Source organism: Pogona vitticeps, chromosome 3 (assembly GCF_051106095.1).
Source record: "Pogona vitticeps strain Pit_001003342236 chromosome 3, PviZW2.1, whole genome shotgun sequence".
Lineage (NCBI taxonomy): Eukaryota > Metazoa > Chordata > Lepidosauria > Squamata > Agamidae > Pogona > Pogona vitticeps.
Window position 1 is genome coordinate 81,629,610 of NC_135785.1, and position 25,316 is coordinate 81,654,925.

At 40.2% G+C, this 25,316-nt stretch overlaps 1 protein-coding gene across 1 annotated transcript in view; it reads left to right on the top strand.

Moving 5' to 3' along the window:
* Positions 1-25,316, top strand: part of LOC110073586 (uncharacterized) — a 53,681-nt gene that overhangs the window by 15,187 nt on the left and 13,178 nt on the right. The window contains exons 3-11 of the mRNA XM_072995368.2: positions 1,196-1,224; positions 10,138-10,213; positions 11,650-11,781; positions 13,355-13,478; positions 19,720-19,780; positions 19,871-19,917; positions 22,435-22,510; positions 22,912-23,013; positions 23,492-24,319. Of these exons, the coding sequence (XP_072851469.2) occupies positions 1,199-1,224; positions 10,138-10,213; positions 11,650-11,781; positions 13,355-13,478; positions 19,720-19,780; positions 19,871-19,917; positions 22,435-22,510; positions 22,912-23,013; positions 23,492-24,319 (1,472 nt within the window). The 5' untranslated portion in view covers positions 1,196-1,198. The remainder of the gene's footprint in view (positions 1-1,195; positions 1,225-10,137; positions 10,214-11,649; positions 11,782-13,354; positions 13,479-19,719; positions 19,781-19,870; positions 19,918-22,434; positions 22,511-22,911; positions 23,014-23,491; positions 24,320-25,316) is intronic.

Consider the following 25,316-nt stretch of genomic DNA (forward strand, 5'->3'; position numbering starts at 1 on the left):
GTCAAATTACCCATCAATATTTTCTTTCTCCTCAAAGTTGTATCTCAGTTTCATCTTTCCAAACCGCTAGTCCTTCCCTCCTTCTTCCTATCACCATCTTCAGCTCAAGAAAAGATCCTCAACACGTTGGATGTTAGAAGGGCCCTCACATTTATTTTCAGTGCACCCAGCCTTTCAGGTGCTCACCTCACCTTTTTGTCAGTCACCAACCTCCTACCAAGTGTCTTCAGGTAACCTCTCAGACAATCTCTAGGTGGGTTGCTTCAACTGTTCACCTCACATATCAACTTGCTTGAAAGCCGGATCCAAAGGTGATTTACCGTCACTCCAACAGGGCAGTGGGAGCTTCCACAGCGTTCCTCCATGGCATATCTCTTTCCGACGTCTGCGCTTCTGCCACATGGGCACAGCCATCCACTTTCATCCAGCACCATAGACTCAGTGTTCAGCAAAAGTCTGATGCGGCCTTTGGACGTGCTGTTCTAGCCTCTACCTTGGCGTGACACCTTGCCTCCGGGTAAGACAACTTTCTAGTCACCCAGAGTGTGATTCACAGAGGCCACGAAGAAGAACGACAGGTTACCCACCTGTAATTGTAGTTCTTCAAGTGGACCTCTGTGATTCACACATCCTGCCCGACCTCCCTTCTGTCACGCCATACAGTTTAAAAATGCGGCAGTTGACATAACTGAAGGGAGAGTCTTGGCGCAAAGGTACTGATACGGGGGAGGGGCTTATTCTAATTTGTTTTTGCTACCGCAGAAGTTCTAGAATCTTCCGATGAGGCTCCGTGCAGGCGCGGATCACCCAGAGTGTAAATCACAAAGGTCCACTTGAAGAATTACAATTACAGGTACGTAACGTATCAATTTTTTAAAAATCGAGGCAGTGGGGGACCCTTTTAAATTCTACTGGCCAAAATTTGTTCAAACCTAAGCATGTGGGATGGCAGGCATGGGAGGCCCCCAAATATAGTGGAATTACTTCCCACACTCCCTAGAGGGCACAAGGGGCTTTTAAAGACCTTTTAGAAAAAGAAGTAAATGTATTGGGTTAAGGGGAGGGGAGGAGTCAGCACTTGCAGGCTGCAGTTTCTCCACTCCTCTACATGTGACAAGAAAGATTACTGTATGTGGCAACTGGCTGATGTTTCTTTCCCTCCTTTTCCTTTTATACCTTGTTTATTTTTTTACAGGTAATGTCTGCAGATCTATTAATAGAAAGGTGATATATGAATATATGTCAGTCAATGTCAAATACTTCCTTTCATCCAACAAAAAGTATAGCATTGCAGTTGACCTTTGAATTATATCAGTGTGAGAAACAATACAAACTCAGTTCAGCTGTCTTGCAAATTCATTGTGTTAGACTGAAGAAATTAATTTTGGAATAGCACTTATCAGATTTGACAAATCAGAACCTGAAAATATGCTTTGAAATCTCCAGAAGCTGGTGTATGAGGGGATCAGGAATGAACTTATGATGTCAGTATTGAAAGCAAAAAGGGAATAGTACATCCTGTTTTCAGTAATGATATTTTAATTGTGCCACATTAGATTTTGTTTCTTGTTGAGCAATCCACAGTTTCAGAGGTAGTTCCTTGTTCCCATTTACTGCTGTGATTGTTCCAGTCCTATCTAATCTGAAAGTTGGATAGCCGTACAAATAGAACAGAGAATCAAGTCCCCTTTCCCTTTCCTGGTGTTCTAGGCAGACCATCTGCCCAGCCCAAGTGGCTGTGGCTTCACTTTTTCCTCTTGGCTGCTATAGCTGAGTCCAAGCCCTTCTTCCTCTGTGCTGCCTGGGTTGTCTTCTGCACCCCCTCCTTCATCAAACCGCTTCCTTTTTGCCACTGATGGCATAAGTATTTATGAGGAGCAGTTCATCCCTGCAAGGTGGCTCATTGTTTTTTTAAGTTCAGTCCATTTCACTTCCCAGGAGGAAGAAAGAATAAGATTTTTTTCATCCCGCTCAGAAAAAAATCAAGGGCAGGAAGGGAAGGGGGTGTACATTAGAACAACTAACAGACGCATGCAAAACTCCCAGTGGTTCACGAAGATTAGGTTTGCTGTTACAGAAACCAGACTTCTGATGTCTCTATCTACATCTCCTTTCCCTTCTCTCCGATCCTTAAATGAGAGAAAGGTCCAGGCAAAAGTTGCTGGAGGAAGGTTCCTTTACAACCTTCAAAATTCCCGATCCCCCCTCCTGAATATTCTGATCAGATGGTGACAGTTTAAAGGCTGAAAATATTCTGAGGTGATTTGGCAGACAAAAGGTGAAGGAAAAGTTTGATGAAAGAGGGAAACAACCATGATATTTTCATGTAGGCCTCTTTCAGGATTTGACAAAAGAACCTGAAAGTGAAAGTCTCTTTTGCTTTTCCCCCTTTTGATTTTAAAGGAAAGGACTGGCAATCATCCCTCATCTATTTTGTTTAAGGTGGCACGTGTAAAATTGTGTATGTATGTTTTGTTTGAACTTGAAATAGGAGTCTACATAGTCATTAAATTAATCTGAAAGTAGTGTCATGGTTTTTCTTCATTTGTATTCTGATCTGGTCCAATAAAATATATCAATGCTACTTTTGTGTCTTTATTTCACCAATTTCCCATTATCCGTCTTTTCTTTTTCGGAATGAATGCTTGACCATTGTGGAAAAACAGCATCTACTAAAATTAAGGGAAAGTGAGTCATTTCATGAGCTAACTTCCGTCACCAAATCAGTACATTTAGAAAAGTCCAAATACAGTAAGTGCATACATGTTTCATTTTGGTCACATGTGCACTGGTTACATGATTCTCCCTGCAAAACTTTCTTTGTAGCTGTGTTTTGGATTGGCATATCACTGGCAGCTAATGTAACGTTCAATCTAAGAAAATATCCAAGGGAAATATGTTGTATTTTATATGTCAAATATTTTTTATGTTGGCACAGTGTTTAGCAATGAAGTTTAAAGTTTAGTGCAGCTTTTAAAGTAGCACCATGCAAACAATTGTCCATGCGAGTATATTTGGATTAATAAATACAGTCTGGGAAACGTGCACCACTGTAATAATTCAAATGTTTTTCTAGGATTATATATAGGACCATGAAGAAATACAATCTGTGCTATTTTATTACCATCAGTATTTGGTTTTGAATACAGGGTCTTTGCATATTGTCACAATCAGTTTTATTCACTTAGATGCCACAGAGGAAGTGAAGTCATATTGTCACTTTACACTTGGGCTAATCTCACCTGCACTATATTCTGGAAAAACTGCAGACAGTCTAATATACAACAGATACACACCAAAAGAGAGACAAAACCTTTAAGAAAAATAATCAGTTGATCTCACCAATTACGCATAATTGCTTTTTAAAATTTAATGTAATTTATGCTACTTTGTTATTCATGAGAGTGAAGGAATCTGAGGAATCATTTATGAAACTCTTGATATTTATCTTGGGAAATCCCATTTGGTATTGCCTACCCATCCCTGCTTTTCCAAGATTCATTAGATATCACATGCATATGTTCAAATTTAGCGTGTCCGTAAGTGTTAGAAAATTTATAAAGTTGAAATATTTTTCTGGGGTGTTCAGTACATGTATGTTGCAGTAGCATAATACATTACAGTTCTGTCATAAAATATAACCACATGCAATTATGAATCTAGCTTATGTTTTTAAAGACAATAGATTGAAGAGCTCTTCCGTTCTTTGAGACAGAACTGTCTCTTACTGAGTGTGTTTATCTGTTATATGTTGAGTCTCCAGTGGTAGTACAATAGGCAGTAAATATGGCCCCAGGTGGCACAAGAACACATCTGAGCATGTGTACCCATGTTTCTTGTTTCAGCATATCTTCTATGCCCTGCATTACTGTTGCTCAAAGGCAAAAAAGCTGTTCTTCCAATATTTGTAGTAAGGTATCTACAACACATAGAAAAGCATGTGCAGAACTGGGGCTCAGGGTCAGGAGTGCAGCTAAAATTCGGCAAACATGTTCTGTGTGGTGTCCTGTAATCCAGTCAAAAGACAGTAGTGGGAAATATTGTTTGCAATATATCTCAGTATGTTACAAGAACATCAGATTGGCAGATGAGAATTAGACGTAATGAATTAGATACTGTACTCTTTAAACTCTATAGAATAAAAAAGCCAAATATGGGGTGGCAATAAAAGGAGGAACAGTAGAACTCAGTGTTCTAGCTCTGTGTCCTGGGTGTTTCCCTTAGCTTTAGTGAGAGGTATGTGTAATCGTGCTATGTTAATAAAAGAGTTCTCAAGGCTTTGCTTGGGGCTCCGCTGGCTTGGACATCTGCTTGTTGGCTTCTTTGCAATTGCCCTCATATTGTTCTGTGATCATCTCCATCATTAGTTTTCCTTTTGCTCCGTGATCACCTACAATGTATTAGTGCTGTAAAAAGTTAACTGAGCTCATGAATAAAAGCTTAGAACATATACAGAACCTCCTGACCGAAAACTGCAGATTATCTTCATACATTTTTCTTCGAGTTATACAGAAACATATTTTTTGTACCTCATATCAAAGGCCAATTTAAAAAAAAAAAGCCAATATCAATGAGTCTCATGAGTTTTTATTTTGTCATCCATCTTTATCAGTGCACAAAGTAATCTGAGATCTTTGCTTCAATTATTTTTGTTCTGGTAACTGTCTACTTATTTACCTGTTTGAATGACCGCAATGCATTATCTTCATGAATATCTTTGAAAATGGTCCTGAATAGAGCTGAATGCATATTAACTGGGACAAGATGATTCTTCCTCTCTATTTCTGATCCTATATCCAAAGTCTCTGCTTTGGACTACCATATTTTTCCGTTTATAAGACGACCCAATGTAAAAGACGACCCCTCCCTTTTCTAACCCCCAAATTAGAAAATTTGATCCCCACAGGGCTTAGGAAATGGATAAAGCAGCTGTGAAAGGACTGCACGATTGCACCCCTTTGATCCTGAAGCAGCCATGAAAGGGCAGGATCAAAGGAGTGCTATCGTGTAGCCCTTTCACAGCTGCTTTACCTGAAAGGAGCCTTCCCTTCCTTTTTGCTAAGCCCTGTGGCTTCACAAAAGGCAGGGAAAGTGTCTGCCTTCCGTGTATAAAACAACCCTAAATTTTTTGTCTAATTGTTTAAGGAAAAAGTGTCATTTTATACATGGAAGAATATGGTAGGTTATCTAAATGGTCATCCCACACAACCTACATAAACCCTCAGGTCAGGGTTGATGGCACATTTGGTCAGGCCTTTGGCACTATCATTTCTCTGGCAGCCAGCATTTGGGTTTGGTATCAGGTTTGATGTTGGTCCCTCCTGAAGGGATAGACTGTTCACAGTTGCCCAACAGAGCAGACTCCTGATGCTGGCCTTGCACTGCGTCTCTCTTTGATAAAGGGGCTTTCTTAGTGCTGGTGTCACAGCTGTGAAAAGCTCTCCCAAAAGAGTCCCGCCTTCACTGTGGACTTTTTTTGTACCAGGCCTTTTTTTTAAGAAGACCTTCAGGGATTTTTTTCCAGATTAAAATCAGCATAAATTTACTGATTTTCATCTGTTGTTTATAGATTATCTGATATTGGTTAGCTCTACTTTTACACTGGAGTTTGGTTCTTCATGTCTCTGTTGAGCTCACAAATGTTTGTGCATATGCAGAGCCACATTCCAGAACATTCTCTAGCTAACTTTTGGTGGTAGACCTCCATTCCTTGTATTCTGCCTCAGAAAGCATTTTGACACTCCAGCTAGCAATTCTTCAGCAACCACAAGTCTGCTCCTTCTATCCTTTCTCATCTCACCCTATTTTTCTTATTTTCTTTACTACAATGACCACCAACCCCACCCCACCCCACCCCAACTAAATGACATTTCTCTTTATTATTGCAGGCATTCCCCACTCATATAGCCACTATATGAAGGCTTTGTTTAAAACATGCATTTCTTGTTGAGGGAGTATTAGGAGGTCTGGACTTAGACTTATTCTGTGAGAATTGTCTTTAAACACAGCAAAATTGGCTTCTGAGACTGCATATGGTGTCAGTCTCCTTCTCCCAGGTGCCCTCTAGGTAGTCTTTGGAACCTTTGCCAGCCTGCCTAGGTTACAGATCAGCTTCGGCCAAATCCAGCCATTCTGCCTATCCCATCCTCAATCCTGGCTTTGACACAGATCCTTGCTTCAGGAAGCAGAATACAGTGGGGTCTCGACTTACGAACTTAATCCGTATTGGAAGGCAGTTCTCAGGTCGAAAAGTTCTTAAGTCGAATCTGCATTTCCCATAGTAATGCATTGAAAACCATTTAATCCGTATCTGCTCTTTTCGTCCATAGAAACTAATGGGAAGCTGCTATTCCGCCTTCTGCCACTAGAGGGGGATATTTTTCTTTTTTCCTTTTAACCTAAGATAACTTAGCTTTTAAAAAAAGGAAAAAAAGAGTTCATAACTCGAATCTAAGTTCGCAAGTCAAGTCCATATATTCCTATGAGAGCAGTTCGTAAGTCAAAACGTTTGTATGTCGAGCCGTTCGTAAGTCGAGACCCCACTGTACCAAGATTGATACTGGATTGAGCACCACCTCAACATCTCAGAGACCTTGCACTGCTCCTGTGGCTAGCCTCAGCTTTGATGCCACAGTAAGCACAGTGTCCCTTTCCATACCAGTGTCCCAGCCTTCTTTCTCACCCCCCCGCCACCTTCACCAGGGCATGACCTGCTTCCCACGAAAATGAAGAGACAAGGCTCCTAGCATTCGGCTGGTCCTACGCCTGATAGGCAAAGGCTGAAAATGCATGGACGAAAAGACTGATCAGAGGATTAAACCAAAGTTTCAAAAACCCCGTGCTTTCTCCAGTGATATCCTTGCCACTATTGACTCAGTATTAGCTACCAGCCAGTTTGCACCAACCAACCACTCAAGGTAGACTGCCATTGCCAACCACTCTATTTACAAACTTGCTTTCAACATCTGTCTCTCCATACTTTAACCAGTTTCAAATCTCACCTTCACTTCTGCTCCATCATTGGTACGAGTTTCTACACTTTTTGCTGCACTGAACTCCATAGTCTGAAGTAGGACTGCTGGATAGCTCAGTAGTTTTGGCATCTGGCTACAGAGCCAGAAGTTGGGAGTTCAATTCCCCACTGTGCCTCCTTGAGAGGGGCAGGACTGAATGATCCATAGGGTCCCTTCCAGCTCTGCAGTTCTAGAAGGACTTTTTGACCTGAATTTGACTTCTTCACTGGATGTCATTCCCTCAACTGCATGCATAACACTCAACAATTTTCCCCTCCCAGTCTCAAGTCTGCTTCCGACAGGGAGGCTTGGGATTCGTCCTCTATGAACCTGGCTTATCCATCAACTTCTTACCACAATCAGTCACCTGGTCAGTCATACTGTTCTTATCAACACTGCCATTGATCCAGATCTCCAGTATCAATGTTTTTTTCTGCTCATCCTATGTCTATTCTCAATCCCATTCTCACTCTACAAATTATCGCTATTGCAGACACTCTCCTTGCTACTCTCCTATCTTCCTGTTCACCAAATTAATTGTTTGCCTCAACACTATTCAACGACTGGCTATATTTACCTGCCTAGTTGTCATGTTCCCACGTGGCCTTTGGTCGTTTCACCAAGAAAAAGCACACACTACCTGATGTTCAGCTGCCACCAGTTGATTACATCAACTTTGTTCATTATTAACGACAGAGGTTCAGGCAACGTATCGTTTAAGAACCAACTAGAAATTGTTTATTGTTAGAAGTGATAAAAGCCCAGTCAAGGTCATTAACTCTCAACTAAAACAACCTTCTTTCTCTACTCTCAAGGCCTAATCTCCCTCTTACTCTCTCTCCTTCTCCCCCACTTAACTCTGTCCCCACCAACTCCTATTGGTGCATGCAAATCACAACATAAATAATGATGAGCAGGGTGAACACTACATCCCTTCCCCCCTTAAACAGGCCCAATGCTATCCTGATAGCCCTGTCTGTGGTGGGCACGAGAACCATGGTTCCCAGTTCTCCACCATGTGTCGTCTGACATTTATCACCTGCTCCGCTTGCCTCACCTGCTCATGCAGAACAAAAATCAAATTCTCCACCCAGATCTCCCTGCACTTCATCTCGCAACGTGGAGGATTCGACTTCATTGATGAATGTCATTCATCATGCAAAGAAACCCTCAACCAGAAAAGTGTATATGTACAAATGGAGATAATTCCAATCTTTTACTGCAGAATCATCCCTTTCCTCAACCAACCCCTCTCTTACCACTGTCTTACATTTTTTATTGCAGTTAAAAACTAAATGCCTTTCTCGTTTGTCCCTCAAGGTCTACCTTTCTTCAGTTGTGGCTTATCAACCACCAACCTCTCCAGCAGCTAAGTTTTTCAGGCACCCTACTCTGAAACGCTTTCTTCAAGAGCTGTCACACCTGCACCCAGATGTACGCCCACCACCACCTCAATGGTCACTGACATTGGTCCTTCCACAACTTACAAGGGCCCCGTTGGAGCCTCTGGCATCAACTGAACTTAGGTTACTTACCTTCAAAATATCGTTTCTTGTAGCCATCATGTCAGCTTGACGTGCTCGTGAACTTGCGGCCTTGAAGTCTGACTATCCTTATCTCTAGTTTTACCCAGATAAGGTTAGACTTTTTATATATGTTTTTGCATATCTTTTCTACCCAACGTGGTCTCCCAGTTTCACCTGTCCCAACCTTTGGTTCTTCTGTCTTTCTTTCTGTCTCCATCTACTCCTCAATAAAGAATTTCCCATACATTGGATGTAAGACGGGCTCTGGCTTTCTACATAGCCCACACTGAATCTTTCAGACGTTCAGCTTGACTTTTTGTCAGCTTTCAACTTTCTGCCAAAGGTCTTCAAGTCACAGCTCAGAGAATATCCAAGTGGGTTGCATCTACCATCCAGCTAGCTTATCAGCTTGCTTGAGCTCCAGCACCACAGAGTATCCACCCTCATTCCACCAGGGCATCGGCAACTTCTACGGCATTTCTTTGAGGCGTCCCTCTACCTGACGTCTGTGCCTCTGCCACGTGGTTACAGCCATCCACATTTATCAATCACTACAGACTGGACATTCAGCAGAAATCTGATGCTGCTTTTGAGCATGTTGTTTTCTCATCTACCTTGGCGTGACACCCTCTCTGGGTAAGGTAGCTTGTTAGTCATCCATAGTGTGATTCACAGAGGCCACGAAGAAGAATGACAGGTTACTTACCTGTTATTGTAGTTCTTCGAGTGGACCTCTGTAATTCACACATCCCAACCTGGCCTCCCCACTGTCACACCCTTTTTCTTTATGCAGCGGTTGACCTAACTGAAGGGAGATCCTGGCGCCAAGGTATATATACTGGGGGGAGGGGTCTATGCTAATACAGTGGTGCCTCACAAGATGATTGCCTCACGGGACGAAAAACCCGAAAGATGATTGTTTTTTGCGATCGCTATGGTGCCTTGCAAGACAGTTTCTTCTATGGTAGTGGTCGGGGAACAGGGGCAAATTACCCCAAATGGGGTAAAAGTGAAAAACCTGGGGGTAATGAGCACAGCGCTACCCCCCTCCCTCCCACCCCCACCCCTGCAGCCAAATCTCAAATTGTAAGCCACCACAATTATGTAATTTCACATACTGAAGACTACATCAGCAAGATTCTGTGTTATATTTGTTTAAATGATGTTATTTAATTAAAGCTGGTTGATACATTACTCAGAATCAGTGTTTTGGAAGGAAAACTACCTAAAAGCCCTGCAGATTGATGCTGCAAGACATTGTGCTATGGGAAGAGATTCCTTTATGTCCCTGATCTGCAAGATTGGGACCAAAATACACAAATAACTACATATACAATATCAGACAACTGGTAAAACTTTTTGTTTTGGAAAGTCAGTAAGAACGGGGATGGAAATAGTATCTAGATTCAGATGTCACTGCTCACACAGACACACGAATACACTCGTGAACTAAATCTACCATAATTTAAATGAAATCTTCTGTCATATACATATTTGTATGTATCAGGATCCTAATGCTTTCTGTAAAAAACTAGTTACAACATCAGTTTTCTCAGCTTGTCAAGTTCAATGCAAACATATTTTGCTTTTATTAACAGATGGCGGAATTTACAACCGGTTGGACAACCTATACCAGGAACTCGATTCATTGCTTTCAAAGTGCCTTTGAAAGGGGTGTGTATAAAATGTTATTTTCAGAAATTGATGTTAATCACAAAAATGGCTAGAATCCTATAGATATTTGTGTCGTGTTTGTGTAACTTGCTGCAGCTTATTGCAGCTAATTGACTGTCACTGAGCATCTTACTAACATGCCTGGTCATGTGCTTACGTTTAATTGAACAATTGACATGTGTCCTAGTATACAATCAGTTAGTCACAATTTGATATGGCAAGTTGTGCATACATGATCACTAACAGAATTCCAGTCAATTTAGAAGATGTATGAATCTACTCTAGTTATAACTTCTTTTAACATAGTACAGTAAATTGCAATTAGAAAAAGCCCATTTGAATAAATGAACCTTACAGAGGCATTGACTCACCAAACTTCCACTAATTCAGTGGGCCTACTCTAGTGTAGCTTACTGTGCTGAGCAACAGGATTTCAGTTAGCGAGATGCATTTTATACAATCAATGCTTTATTATTATTTCCATTGAATAATTGTTATGTGCCATCAAGTTGCCTTCAGCTTATTCTTACCCTATAAATGAGTGACCTCAAAAATATCCTGTCATTAACTGCCCTGCTCAGCCCTTTCAATCTCAAACCTGTAGGTTCCTTTAGGGCAGTGATGGCGAACCTATGGCACACATGCTACAGCTGGCACGCGAAGCCATAAGTTGCTGGATCGCTACTCCCCTCGCCCTGCAGCCAGACCTGAGAAGGTGGCTGCAGCTGCAGTGCTGGAGCCCTGACAGGCGGCGAGCCAGGATCCAGAGCAGCTGGTGTTGGCAGTGGATCCGGAGTGGGGTCTCCTCTGTGCTGGGGATTCCCCCTTCTGCCGCCACTTTCGGTGTCGCCGCTGCCCATTGGGTTTTTCTTTTCCCCCCAGTTTGGGCACTCGGGCCCAAAGAGGTTGCATTTTATGCAATCACTGCTTTAGGGAGTCAATTCATCTCATATTTGTTCTCCTCTTTTCCTGGTATCTTCAACTTTCCCTAGATGTGTCCCTCGGATGCTATTTTATATTTAAATAACTATGTTTCTTTGTCTCTCTGCTCTGGGTGGAGTCATTCACAAGCTCAAGAATGAGACAGTCTGTTTATTATTCACTGTCTGATAAGTGGCGGTATTGCTCAAGAGGATGCAAAGAGATATGCTGGGAAGGAGACTTCAAAGGGTGAAAATATGTAGATAGAAGCTGTTTACTCCATAATGAGCTACTCCACCTAGACTCTGTTTATCCGTTTCTCTTTAGAGAACAAGGTTAAGGAGACAGTAACATATTCAGACCCATTCAGTCTGCCATTTGTCAAATTGTCTGTTTTGCTAGGCGGCATTGATTTGTTCAGTTTGAGGCAATACAATTTAGAATTTAGAATGGCATTGCCCATATGCCGTCTATGCATATTTTTATGTGTCTATCCCATTTTTTCTCTGTTCTAGATGATTAATCATCGTCTGACACCAACTCAAAAGTTTACACCAAAAGATCTGATTTCTGCAATGAAAGCACTCAATGTGGAGCTTGGCTTAATTATTGATTTAACGTATACGACCAGATATTATGATGATAAGGTAATAGTATATAGTAAAGTTACTGTTTGGCTTTTTCCTTTTTGAGAAAAATGTAGAAAGAGAAAAATCCTCTGTCTGGTCCTCAACTGTAGAACTGCTTCATGATGAAGTTTTTCATGATGCCAATTATTTATTTAGAATGCTTTCAAAGTATCTAATAATTTAAAGAGTCCTATAGTTCAGATCCTTGCCTTCAAGGAGCTTACAATCTGATATATAACCCAAGAGAAATAGGGGTGCAGGGGGAGAAAAAGGAAAGTAGGGGTAAGGAGTGGAAGAAATTGTGTTTACTTCAGTTACAAATAACTAGGCATAGAGCAGAAACAGATAATATAGTCTGTCATTGAAGCCAGAAGCATCTTAGTGTTGGAGATACATAACTGAGACAGTCTTTACTGTTTGAGAAAGCAGACTTCAAAGGAATTCTGTTCTTAAGTTCTTAAGAAAGACAAATCAAAATGAGTTTATTATTGCACTCGGGGAGTGAAAGAAGATTGTGCTGTAATGTTTACACACAATCAGCCCTTAAAGGTTTTCTTTTTCTAATGATAAATTGTCTATAATATCTACTTCTGCCCTAAGTAGAACACAATATGAAACTACAATTTTCAGAAATTTTGAAGGGGATATATTGTTTTTTCTTTTTTTTTTCACAAGAAAGTGATTTTTAAGGAAAATATGTAATATATTACAATACTAATTTCCTTATTAAATCTAATTTAATGCTTTAACAACATGAAACACCTAATTTATAACTTAGCACATACCATTGAACTATTTGGTCTGTTTATAAAAAAAAGGAGACCACTTAAAGTTTATGAATCTACTCTCATTTCTACTATGTTAACAATTACATTATGAAATACATGTTGCTAATTGAATTCACAAACCATTGAATATGGAAAGATGCACTGATTATATTCTCAGCTCATATCAATGTTGGTGTTGATTGATAATCATGATAAAGTTACAACACCTAAAACTTTGGAATCAGATACTTAACCATGTTGCTATGTCATATATCCTTGGATATATCCCCCAGAGAGAGGGTGAAAAAACTGTCAGATTTTTCATAAAAATCTGGTTTAAAAAAGTGCTGTGAGCCTTCAAGAATACATTGCTGTGATAGTGTTATTAAAATATAGGATTTTTCACGACAAATGATTTGTGTTTATTCTTTATTGTAAAATAAATGGATTTTTTATTAGAAGTGGGTTGGATAATGGTAAAGAAGAGATGGAATTATGGAGGGTGTGATGCTGAATAGTTTGGGAACCATGTTACAAATAAAATTTCATATTGTCTAAAGGTGATCTCATGAGCAAGGTTCCTGTTAAACCTTGATTATATAAATATATAAGTATGGAACGAAGAAGACACGAAACAACAGTCCTGCACAGTTTCTGAGTCTAGGAATCATCGTGTATCATCAAAGTTTTGATTGATGCAATACCTCAAGTCATTTGAAACAATAGACCACTTTTAAATTCCTATAAGATGAGCATTTTTTTGAGATGTGCGGTATTTTGATCAATAATATGTGCTGCATTTTTGTTCACTTTCTCATTGCTAGGATTTGCCTAAAAGTGTGGAGTATAAGAAACTTTTTACTGTTGGTCTTGAAGTCCCAGATGATGCTACCATTCTGCAGTTCAAAAAATGGGTCAGAAAATTTCTATGGGAAAATGCTGAGAATGGTAATTAACAGCATATTTCATTTTGTACAGGATAGGCAGAGCATTCCTAAGGCAGAGGTGATGGGAGTGAACTGACAGGATGTCTCCCACCTCCAAAGCACTGCTGGCTCACACCAGCCAGGGCAAGAATTGGGCCACTTGCCTGCTTGGAAGCCTTGCCCACTTCCTTCTCCAGCAGATCTCTGGCTCCAGGCTGAGGACCAATCCTGGCTCCTCTCAGAGAAACCAAGAGACCTTGGATGCAGCAGATCCAAGGTTACTTCCAAACCCTCATCCACCCCACAGAATTCCCTGTTTTGAGGCCTACTGCTGATAGCAGATCTCCACCATTAGAAACATCTGGGAGCGTACTGGGAACTGCTGGGCTGAATGTACCATTTGTACCAGTGGAGTTTTATTTCTGCCAGTGCAGTGTTCTCCAATCTTTTTTCAAGTCATGACCCCCCTTAACTAAGTAACCTGCAACTCCACCACCACATTTGCATAAAAAGGTATTTTTAATAGGATAAATCATTGTGAGAAGACAAACTTCCCTGAAAAAAAATTAATGATAGGAAAAGAGGAAGACAGAACTTGAGATGGATTGATTCAATAGAGAAACCACAGCCTTTATTTTACCAGACTGCGACAGAGATTTTGATTATAGGATTAGCGTTTTTTTTATCTTTTATTTCTATAATATACACATACATACATACAAAACAAACAAAAACATATGAAGCAATCAAAAGACATATAAACAGACAAAACATATAGGTGGGGAGGTATTTCACATTCAAACTTATCCATTATATGATTCTGACTGCAACAGACCTTATGCCCTACTCCCAAACTAAACCATACTATATCCATATGTATCTATGCATGTTATATTTCATATCCCTATTCCAAATATTTAGTTCAATATCTAACCTCCTAAATTTATAGTGATTTTTATAGATTCTTTCTCCTGCATTTTCATCTATCCAATTATATTTCAGAGTATCATACTTTACAATCTTCAAAATCAACATTTCCAAAAGAACAAAAGGATATATATGTCTAACCTTATCTACATGCACCTGTTATAAATTCATATATGTTCAATATCTCTATATGGGTGCCTCAGAATCAATTTCCTCTAAATATTATGTTCATCATAAACATTTCTGATTTCATAGTTAAATATACCTATCTACCAATAAGATCCAAACATGGCCAATACAATAATCAGAAATCAACATTTCTAAAGATAAGAAGATATTATATGTCTAATCTTATTTGCATGGTCAATATTATAATTCACATATGTTTAAGAACTCTATATGAGTGCCTTAGAAACAATAGCATCTAATATTCATCATAAACATTTCTAAGTTCATAATTAAATGTGCTTGTCTATCATTAAAATCCATACATGGCCAGAATTGCTTATAAGTATATTAACCATATTGATTTACATGTATAAAAGTGTCTCTCAAACCAACAATTTCTATTGTTATGTTCAGCAAGTAACTTTCCCCCTTTTTAATTGTGCTTATCAGCTCCAGTGTCATAAATCCAAAATTAGCCTCTTGCCTCCTTTTTACTAGTTTTAAAATGCCATCTATAAAATCTCTTTAAACCATTTTCTCTCCAGTTTACTAATTTCATCCCAATATGATTAATGTCTTATCTTTGGAGCAATGCATATATGTCTAATCTATGGTCAGAAATTTCTGCCCCATCCAGCTTCGCCCTGACATATTCCTCGTCCTTTACATTCTTTCCCATCAAGGTAATCTAAATATACTTTCCCCATTCATCCACCTTCCCCTCCCTTTCATACAGATTAATTTTTTTACTCTCCTTTTTTCAGCGTTTCATCCTGCTTTCTAAGGAAAACAGTCTCTCTCTCTCTCTCTGATGATATCAGTTCTTCAGTGGTTTCTCCGATCGGTTTGTCTTCGGTCTGCCTGTTCTTCCCCTTGGCATGCGATCCAAAAAGTATCTCCTTAATTTCTGCCTTAACTTCTGAGATCTGGGCTTTAATTTGATTAATAATGTTCAATTAGAGTTCCTGAATGCAGGTCTTGAAGTAATCTTCCATTGCAGATTTAATGATGAATCTCACTCTCTATCTCCTAGATGTGGCTTTCTTTCCCACTCCAGAGCCAAAAAGTCAAACAAGCTAATTACAGTGGTGCCTCACTTTACGATTGCCCCGCATTATGACGAAACCGCATTACGACGATCTTTTTGTGATCGCAATTGCGATCACAAAACGATGGTCTAAATGGGGTTTTTTCACTTCGCGATGATCAGTTCCCTGCTTCGGGAACCGATTCTTTGCAAAACGACAATTTTCCAACAGCTGATCGGCGGTTTCAAAATGGCTGTGGGGTAAAAAAAATGACTCCCCATTTTCTGGGACGGATTCCTTGCAAGACAGCCACCGAAAATGGCCGCCCTATGGAGGATCTTCACTGGACTGTGAGTTTGCAGCCCATTGGAACGCATTGAAGGGGTTTCAATGCATTTCAATGGGCTTTTTATTTTCACATTATGACGTTTTCGTTCTACAGCGATTTCGCTGGAACGAATTAACATCGTAATGCAAGGCACCACTGTATTCAGTTCACCTCATAATTTATTTGGCTAGCCCAAATTCAGACTCCTACAAAGACCATTCCAGTTGTAAATCCAGCCGTAATGTTTGCTTTATAATCCACCTTTGCAGCTCAATGCAGAGTCACTTAGGTTAAATTGTTCAGAGTTATTTGGAATTCTCAAGCCTCTAATTTATAAAAAGCCAATTTTTCCACTCATCGGACGACAGGGGTTGAGAGAGGGAAGTCTCTCCATTAAAGTCTTAAGCTAGTTTCATTTTCCATGTGACACAGTAAGAAATTTCCAGTACAGTGGTGCCCCGTTCCGGATTAACCTTCGCTATACGAAAACATCGCTGTGCGGGTAAGGAAAGCCTATTGGAACGCATTAAACTTAGTTTAATGCGTTCCAGTAAGCGTCGAAACTTCCCCCTCCAGCGATGTTTTCGCGTCCGGCGGCCATTTTGGAGCCGACGATCAGCTGTTCGGCGGCTCCAAAATGGCCGCCGGATGCCCCAATCGTCGCAAAGCGAGTGCGGCGATTGGGGCTGATCCGTATAGCGATCCCCAAAAAGGGATCGCTATACGGATTCTTCGTTAAACGGTGTGCTCGTTAAGCGAGGCACCACTGTATTTCAGGGTTACCAAAGTTCTATGCCACTTTGAGATTAGTCTTTCTCCTTGATAGCAGCCTCCCAAAAAGTCTAATCTATTACTTGCTGAAGCTAAATAGCTGTTCATTTAGTCTCTGTTCATGCAATCATATCATAAATCTTCATACCTCTCCTCTCTGCGGGCAGCTACTCACCATAATGGCGACCTTCTCGAGTCAGTTGCTTGATAGGAAGGAAAACTCTTCCGAAGTCAGATTGCTGTCTGAACTTTGGCGGTTTCTAAGCCCTACTTGCTGCAAGTCCACTCTCCTGTGGAAAACCTCCCCCCTTCTCCTGGGGGGGGGTCCACTGACTGGAATAAAACCCAGGGGTTCCCAGAGCCTTAGGAATTCTCCTCTGTTCTCGCTGCCCATTGCTCCGCCCCCCTCCAGGATTGGCATTTTTGGAGGGTGAGGAAGGATTGATTCATAGCTTTTCACTGGGTCAGGGCGAAGAGGCTGGAAGGGACCTTTCAACAATATATTTCCTTCCCCAGCTCCCTTACTCTCTGGGAATCCAACTTTGACCCTTGCTGAGAAAACGAAGCAACTAATAACATGTTAGCTTCATCATAGACATAGGGATAGAAATCCTGTTTAAGCCTGGCAACCCCTCCCCCAGAAAAAAACATGTGTACAATTGAGTGCATTTACATATGTTATCCTAATCCCATTCAGAAAATGGATCTGAAGGTTAGGACTGCATTTTAAAATGCTGTTCATATATACTTATTCTTCGTATCACACGTGCACGCACATATATATATGATTTGCGAATTGTAGTTGGCATTCATGGTTCACAAATGTTAGCTATCAGGAATTCTGCAAGGTTTTCATCCCCCCCTAATTCCTATTAATTAGACTTTAAATATATAGGTATTATTAAATACTTTTTAAAATTAGATGATCAAAGAAATGAAACATGATTTGTTTTTAGAACATAAAGCAAAAGGAAAAATGTTGCACAGTAACAGGCCCTTTCATTTATGTACAGAAATTTCACTGAATTGTGGTCACTGGGTTGGAAGCTAAGATCCAAAAGCAGAATCCTGCTGTATAATGGGGGTTTCCCATCTCCTTCCCAATGCAGTTTCATTCATCTTTCAGTAACCATTTCTAAGGGCCAGATGACCACCATGAGATTTCTTTTTATGGTGCTGTACATAAGCATCAGTTGTACAAAACATCTGTACAAACAGAAGTGGGTCCAGCCCACTGCACAGGATCCAAAGACTGGCCGTAGTCATGGACAAGGAACTAAGTATATATAATGTGTTAGAAAAGCTGGATAGCTCAATGATTTAGGTATCTAGCTGTGGAACAAGATTGGGAGTCCAGTTCCCCATTATGCCTCTTTGGCTAGGGGTTGGGCTCAATGATCCGTAGTGTCCCTTCCAGCTCTGAAGTTTCGAGATTATTATTTCTATATTATTAATAAGATTTGAGTTTTTTCCCTCTCTCTTTTAATGAGAAATGCCCATGCAATGATAGAGCTTGAAAAAACAACTTTATTGGATCACAACTCCCAGAATTCTCTATCCACCATTGCTACTGCCCATAGTGACTGGTGATTATGGGAGTTATAGTCTAATAATCTTTCTTGTCTAAGCACCACCATTTAAAAAACTGCTTTTAAATTGTGTGCTAGTAAGTCAATGCATACAGTATCTTTATCCTGTGTGATTTGTCCTCTTTAAATAACAGCTAGGGTGCGGAGATTATTGTAACCACAGTGTAAGGGAAAGGTAGTAATTTGTATATGAAGCCCCCCCCCCAGCACAGGTGGCCAGCCTGATTATCTCCCATCCCCAGACCCTGCCAGGCCACTTACCACACAGCTCGCAGTGCACATGGCCTGCATCATCTTCTTTGCCCAAATCGCAACAGTAGCTCAACTGCTGCAGCTCCACTTTCCTGCTCGCCCAGCCACTCTGGCAAGGGGGCAGGAGGAGAAGTCTCCCTGCTCAGCCATGACGTGGCTGGGCAAGCAGGGAGGCGGGGCTGTGGCAGCTGAACTACTGCCGTGATTGGGGTGCAGACGATTATGCTGGCCATGCATGCCATGCAGAAAGTAGTCTGGCAGGGTCTGGGGGTGGGATGTAATCAGGACGGCCACCAATGCCGGGGAGCTTCGTATTCATATTCGAATGCAAAGCCCCCATGTCTAGCAGTAATCAAGTTACACTCATTGAAAATCTTCCCTCCTGACCTGATAAAAGTTATTCTTTGCCCTAGAAAGATGTATTCATTAGACCAATGGCAACTTTCATCCCAAGATGGGATAGTAATTCATAATTAGTCCCCCTCCAACTAGCTCCTATTTAAATAAAACAGGTTGAATACATACATTTCAATTAGAGCAGAGTTGGACCCATATTCCAGTGAAGTTTACCTTGCAGCGTGGGGAGGATCCTCTTCAATAAGTCCAGATCCAAAGCTCCTCTGCACTATAGAACTTTGTTTACATTTGTTTTGTTTTTAAGATCCAGTTAGGTAAAAAAAACAATTACCATTACAAAAATATGCTTCTTGCTGCTGTCCAAATGCAAAGATATCAAACCACATGCAGAAACAGGCTTCTGTATGGCATAGGCCAATTGCGGGGCAGGAATGAGGAAGATAAATACTGTATTGAGACTTGGACTTGCAAAAGTAATAATGCCTATTGCGCTGCATTCAAGCTTACTAAGATTCTCTGCTGTCAACTCTGGCAGTTCTTGTTCCCAGTTAAGCTGAAAAGGAAGCAGAAGCTGACTTCAGACTTCATCTTAACAGCCTTCTCAACTCATCATCAAGCAGATGGCAAGTCAGTCAGTGGGGGCTTTGCAAGTGTACTAGAGAGCATACAATTCCTGATGAATTCATAGTCCTCTCAATGGGAACAATGTGTTCAGAATCAAAGTTGCAAGTGATGCATATTGTATCAGTTCTGTAAATGGCAGCAGTGCTTTTTAAAACCTCTTTATAATACACTCTTACTATGTCTACGTTCACATTGGTTTTCCTTTTATTTTTTAAATAGACAAACTCATCGGAGTGCACTGTACTAATGGAATTAACAGAACGGGTTATCTTATATGTAGGCAAGTATTTTAGCAAAGAGGAAATAATTATTTTCATTGTGATAATATCCTCTGATTTAGTGATCCCTGTATACCTTTATATTCTTTCAGATACCTTATTGACGTTGAAGGCTGGGATCCAGAAACAGCAATCCAAGGTACCTGTTTGCTTCATGAAGATAATCAAAAGTTTTATGTACTTGTATCTGTTGCAGTAGCTGGAGTCTAAATCTCTGCCTCCAGAAATGCTACATGTGAAATAGGGCTTCTCAAACTTCCCTCTGAAGTCTTACGCCACCTAGAAAACGCTGTTTCTGAAGACAGAAGACAGCTTGTTTGTATGCAAGAAATGGAAATGGCCTATTTCCCTGTGTGTGTACAGAAACATTTTCCACTTTTGAAAAAGGTAAAAGGTCTTGACATATGGATGGAGGAACTGGAATCTGGTCCATGCAAGTTTGATTCCATGTGATTTGACTCTTGATAATCCAGTCTTGACATAAATGTGTAAAATTTGTAAATGTTGATTATGCAGAGTTGTGAATTTACATGCACACCATGAATGTGATACCAGATAAAATAATTTCATTAACCTCTGTCTTTGGTATATGTTGTTTATTCTATCGGAGACAATGCTGTTGTGATTGAGATCTGGCAGTTCATTTTATAGTTGTAAATCTTTCTGTCTGTCTTCTTGAAGCTCCTTGTGACATTAACTCTCCCCCCCCCCCCTTTGTTGGGATTTCCCAGGCAGTCAAATGGCATCCATATCTTCCCAGGCTAATGTTGCATGTAATTTTGCAGTATTAGGTACGTGAATGAGTACTGGGCTTTCTGCACAGAACAGTTAGTATTCTGTACAGGAAATCACTTTTCTCCCTTCAGCTGCCAGAGAAGTCCCAGCATTACCCATGTTCATCATGCAGGGAATGCTTGCCAGAATGAAATCTCAACATTCAAAGCAGAAAAACCAGGGAATACTCATCACATTCCTCATTTAGTTCATATTGGGTTGCTTTTAGAAAATGGGTAGCTCACATGAGTTTTAACACATTGTAACATATGATCCATTTCTGTAAGAGTTAATGGCCCAGTTCATGTCTAACAGCAAATAATGGTTTGTTGTTATGCAAACAAGCTTATATGAGTTTTGGGCTTTCCGCATTTGTTCATGTGTTTGAAAAGAAAATCCAAAGCTTCTGTTTCCCCTTTTGAACTGATGACAGCAACCTGTTACAGGATTATTCTAAAAAAATCGTAATTTGTTCTTCCTGTAGTCAAAGAGTGATTTGATCCTGGTGTGTTAATTCATCAGAGTTAAAACAGATTGGTTAAGTCAAAAACAAAAGTAAAAGCTTTCAATCTTGTTTTGCATAAAAAATAAACAGAGAAGGCCACTGTTTCCATATTCTCTTCTGCAGCGTTCTTTAAGCATCTGTTTAGACACCCTTGGAAACAAACTGCTTGATTGGATAAGTGTTTGGGTTTGATTCAGGAGGACTTTTGTGTTTTTTATGGAACATGTGGGCAGAAGGCTCATTTTTGTAATAATTTTGTTTTGTCTGAACTTGGCAGTGCCAGAAAATTTGGGAGGTGTCCTTTTTTTAATGAGAGTTAACATATTTTCTTTATGATAGTTGTTGTAAACAGCTTTCAGTGGACCAGTACAGGTAAAACATCACAGGTTTGCAAAGTTACTTTTGAAAAACTACAGCTCCTAGAATCCCCCAACCAGCATTGCCACTGAGGGGATTCTGGGAGTTGTAGTCTCCAAAATGTAACATTGCAAAGCTGTGATGTGATAAACTAGCTGTCAGATAACCATGCCCAACAAATCAATATACACTCTTTTTCTGGAGCATCTTTCTCTTCTTAACTGTGTTCAAATCAGAGTTAAACACAAGGCTAGTTACCATTAACTGTTGTTAATACTGATGTCAAAAATTCATTTGTAGGAAGATAAGAATGTATGTCAGTGAGAGGTAGGGATGTGAGAAGGCTACCTCTCACAGGAGGCCAAGCTGGCCCCATGTTTGCTGTCCTTCTGCAAGCAGGCAAAAACCTTTCTCTTCAAGCAGGCTTTTCCTTAGTGACTGACTGTATGGGAGACAATAAAAGAAATGGTTTACATTTTGTTGCTTCTAATTCTGTTTCTTTATAATGCTTTTACCTAACATTTTAAAATAATGTTATTAATTCTTCTTTAATATTTGAATACATTTACTGTTTTTAGCATAGTTACTGTTGCCAAATGATAAGTGTCCAGCATCAATATAATATAAAGTGGCATGCAATAAAAATAAAAGCCTACATTCTAGCATACGAATTTAAACCAGAGGTTTAAAAAGTCATTTTTTCACCTGTCGCTCCCAGAATCTCACAGCCAACATGGCCACTGACCATGCTGGCTGGGGGATGCTGGAAACTTTAAAAGGTGACTTTCCGAAATACTGCACTAATTTGAAAAATTCTAAAAAGCGACATTTCTAAATACTAATTTGAATCCTAATGAACGGCATCTCTTTATGTAGGTGTGTTTCTAATTGTTAGTTTTGCCAATTACAAACCATTCAATTTTGGAACTGAACCCACACACTAACTTAGCTGCTGCTTGCTCAACTATAATGTTTACAAAACAATATTCTATACAGCTAATATTGTCCTCATTTGTTCAGCTTTTGGGGAGGCTCGTGGTCACCATATGGATGGTAATATATACTTGACAGATCTCAGAACTCAACCAATGAGAAGGTGAGACAAGAGTGATGTTTATTCTTTTTGAAATACACCTTGCTTCCTGTACTCAGATTATGTTACTAATTCATGGATTATTATTTGGATGGGATAGGTATAACAAACATTTTGTTGTTTCGTTGACTTTCTGAAAGTATACCAATGCATATCTTGACAGTAAACACTAAGTGCTAAAATAAATGATTCTGCATTCTCCGTGGCTGTATTGAATGCTCCTATCCCTTGTTCAGCTACCTGAAACTATCCTAACATATTCTTATATAGGTTACAAAACCTAAGACACAAATGCATTTGAGAACCTTCCCTTTTTACCATTAGAACTAGCACTGTCCCATGAGTTTTCCAGGGGGAACACTAACAATGTATATTTATTCTATTCTCTTTTTGAAAATTTCTAGCAATCTGGGAATGAATTTATGGGATGCTGATGGAGATGTTGTGCCACTGCAAAATGATATGGATGGACATATTGATAGATTTCCAAATGAAGAATTTCCAAGGTAGCCTGAAGAAATCTATTAAAATGAAAGTAGAAAGAAGAAAATATTTATTAGAATTGTCTATATTCCATGCTTTTAATTATGGCTTAAGCTGCTGAAATTTGTTGCCAGGATCGGGGGGGGGGGGGGAAATCTACTGCCAAACTGGACTCACTGACTGAGGGCAGGAATCTTTATTCTCCACTACAGCCCTCCCATACACTTCCAGAGATGCTCTGTAAAGTTAGATCCACCACCACCAAAGGGAGCTTCAAGGAGGTACAAAGGGCAATGGGGAAAATGATGAAAGTTCAGTAGAATTAGGCTATTCTAAAATTTTGGGAGCACATGAAAAGTCATTAATCGCATCCCAGAGTTTGGGAAGGTTTTTTTAGTAATTATTTCCGGTTCCTACTGTATGTTTTAATAATGTTTGTCAATTAATTTTGGCATTTGTTTTTTCTTTTAAAAAGAGAATTCTCTTGATTTTTCTTCACAGAACTGGGAAAAGATTAAGAGTTTATGAAGATAACCATAATGACTTGCCAGAACAGATAGGACTGAGAGAGTTTGATTTTATTAATAAGGGCCCTGGACAACGACGAAAACCATATCATGATCATGGGTTTCACGATGACTTACAAATGAGACAAAGGCATTTTCCAGAACATTCATTTTATGATGATTACCAGGAAGAAATGCCTCTGAAAGACTTGGATTTCGCCACTAGGGTATCAGGGCAGAGACTCCGACCTTGCCATGGGCGCCAACTTTGTGATGACTTTCCAGCAGGGGCACCACCAGGAGATATTGATATGGGCCATGGAGAAAGGCAGAACCGTTTAATTGATATACCTACTCATAATGATAGATTGAGAGATTCGCAGCTCAGCAGAGGACAGAGGCAGAGACCATTTTATGACCCACAGTCTAATGATGACTGTACACATACACCGTTATTTCCAAAGATGCCATTAAAAGATCCAGCACTCCACAGGAAAAGACCTGGCCAAAGAGCCAGACCATTTCTGGACTGTTCCCCTTGTGATGATATGCAACTACCAATGGGAGACTTTGAGTTTGTTAGTAGGGGCCATGGGCAAAGAATGAGACCTTTCAGTGACCATCAGCATCACAGTGATTTACAAAGGGAGATGCCGGCGGATGATTTTGGAGAGAGAGATTCCGAATCAAGATGTAGACCATTCCATGACCATCAGTCTTACGATGAAGATTTTTTAAACAGGGGGTCTGGACAAAGGATGAGATCGTTTAATGACCATATATCTTCTGAGACTAACATGGCATATGAAGATTATGTAGAAAGGTGGGAAGAGCTACCATCTCTGAACATATATATACCTGCCTGATGCTCAGTTTTGTGGTTTTAACAACAGTTGGCTAACTGATAATCTGCCACAGTTAAGGAAAGTTCACTCCTTTTGATTTTCTCATTATTTATTTATTTATTTATTTATTTATTTATTTATTTATTTATTTATTTATTGTCTAATGTGACAGTCTGACTGCAGCTGTTCTGCAGCCTTCAGGGAGAGCAAGGCTGAAGAAATGGCTGCTGAGCTTTTAATGACTGAAGATAGCACTGAGTGTCAGACTTAGGAGATGCTTGCCTAGCAGTGCAAAGATGTTCTAGTAGCTGACAGCCAAGAATTGCAAAGAAGATTCAGCTGAGGCTGAAGGAGGGAGAGATGTCCAAGAAAAGAAAGGGATGGTGAAATTTATTATTGCAACACACACACCCCAGAGTACTGCTTCAGCACTAATGGGGAGCAATATACAAATTTAAGTAATAAACAAACCAACAAAAAAAAAGGGGGGGGGGAAGACTTTCCCTGCTCCCCCGTTCCAGGACAGGAAAGCTTGAAAGGTTGGGAATGTTGAAACTGTGCTGTTTCATAGGCAAGCGGTCCAGTCCACTGAGCTGGTCTCCCCTTCCCTTTTAGGTTGGTAAAAAGAGCAGGGAAGGAAAAAGAGAAAGATACTCTACTGCCTGTGAGGGGGAGAGGGGAGAACGCTTGAGGAAGCAGGAACAAGCTCCCATTGTTGATATAAGCAGCTCTCTGGAGTGGAATAAGGAGGAAGCTTCTCCCTAGTAATTCCCATAAGCCAGAGAACAGGGTAAGTGGACTCTCAGTATAGGGAAAGCAAGATTGCCCCTGCCTGGGCTTGGGCTGTCTCAAAGGGAGGAATAGTATGAGAATAAACCAGAGGCTGAGATTGAGTGACCTTGCTAGGAGGTTCACACAACAACATCAGTAATAATATCTCTCTGAGATACGCTGGAGGACGTGTTCCAATCTGCT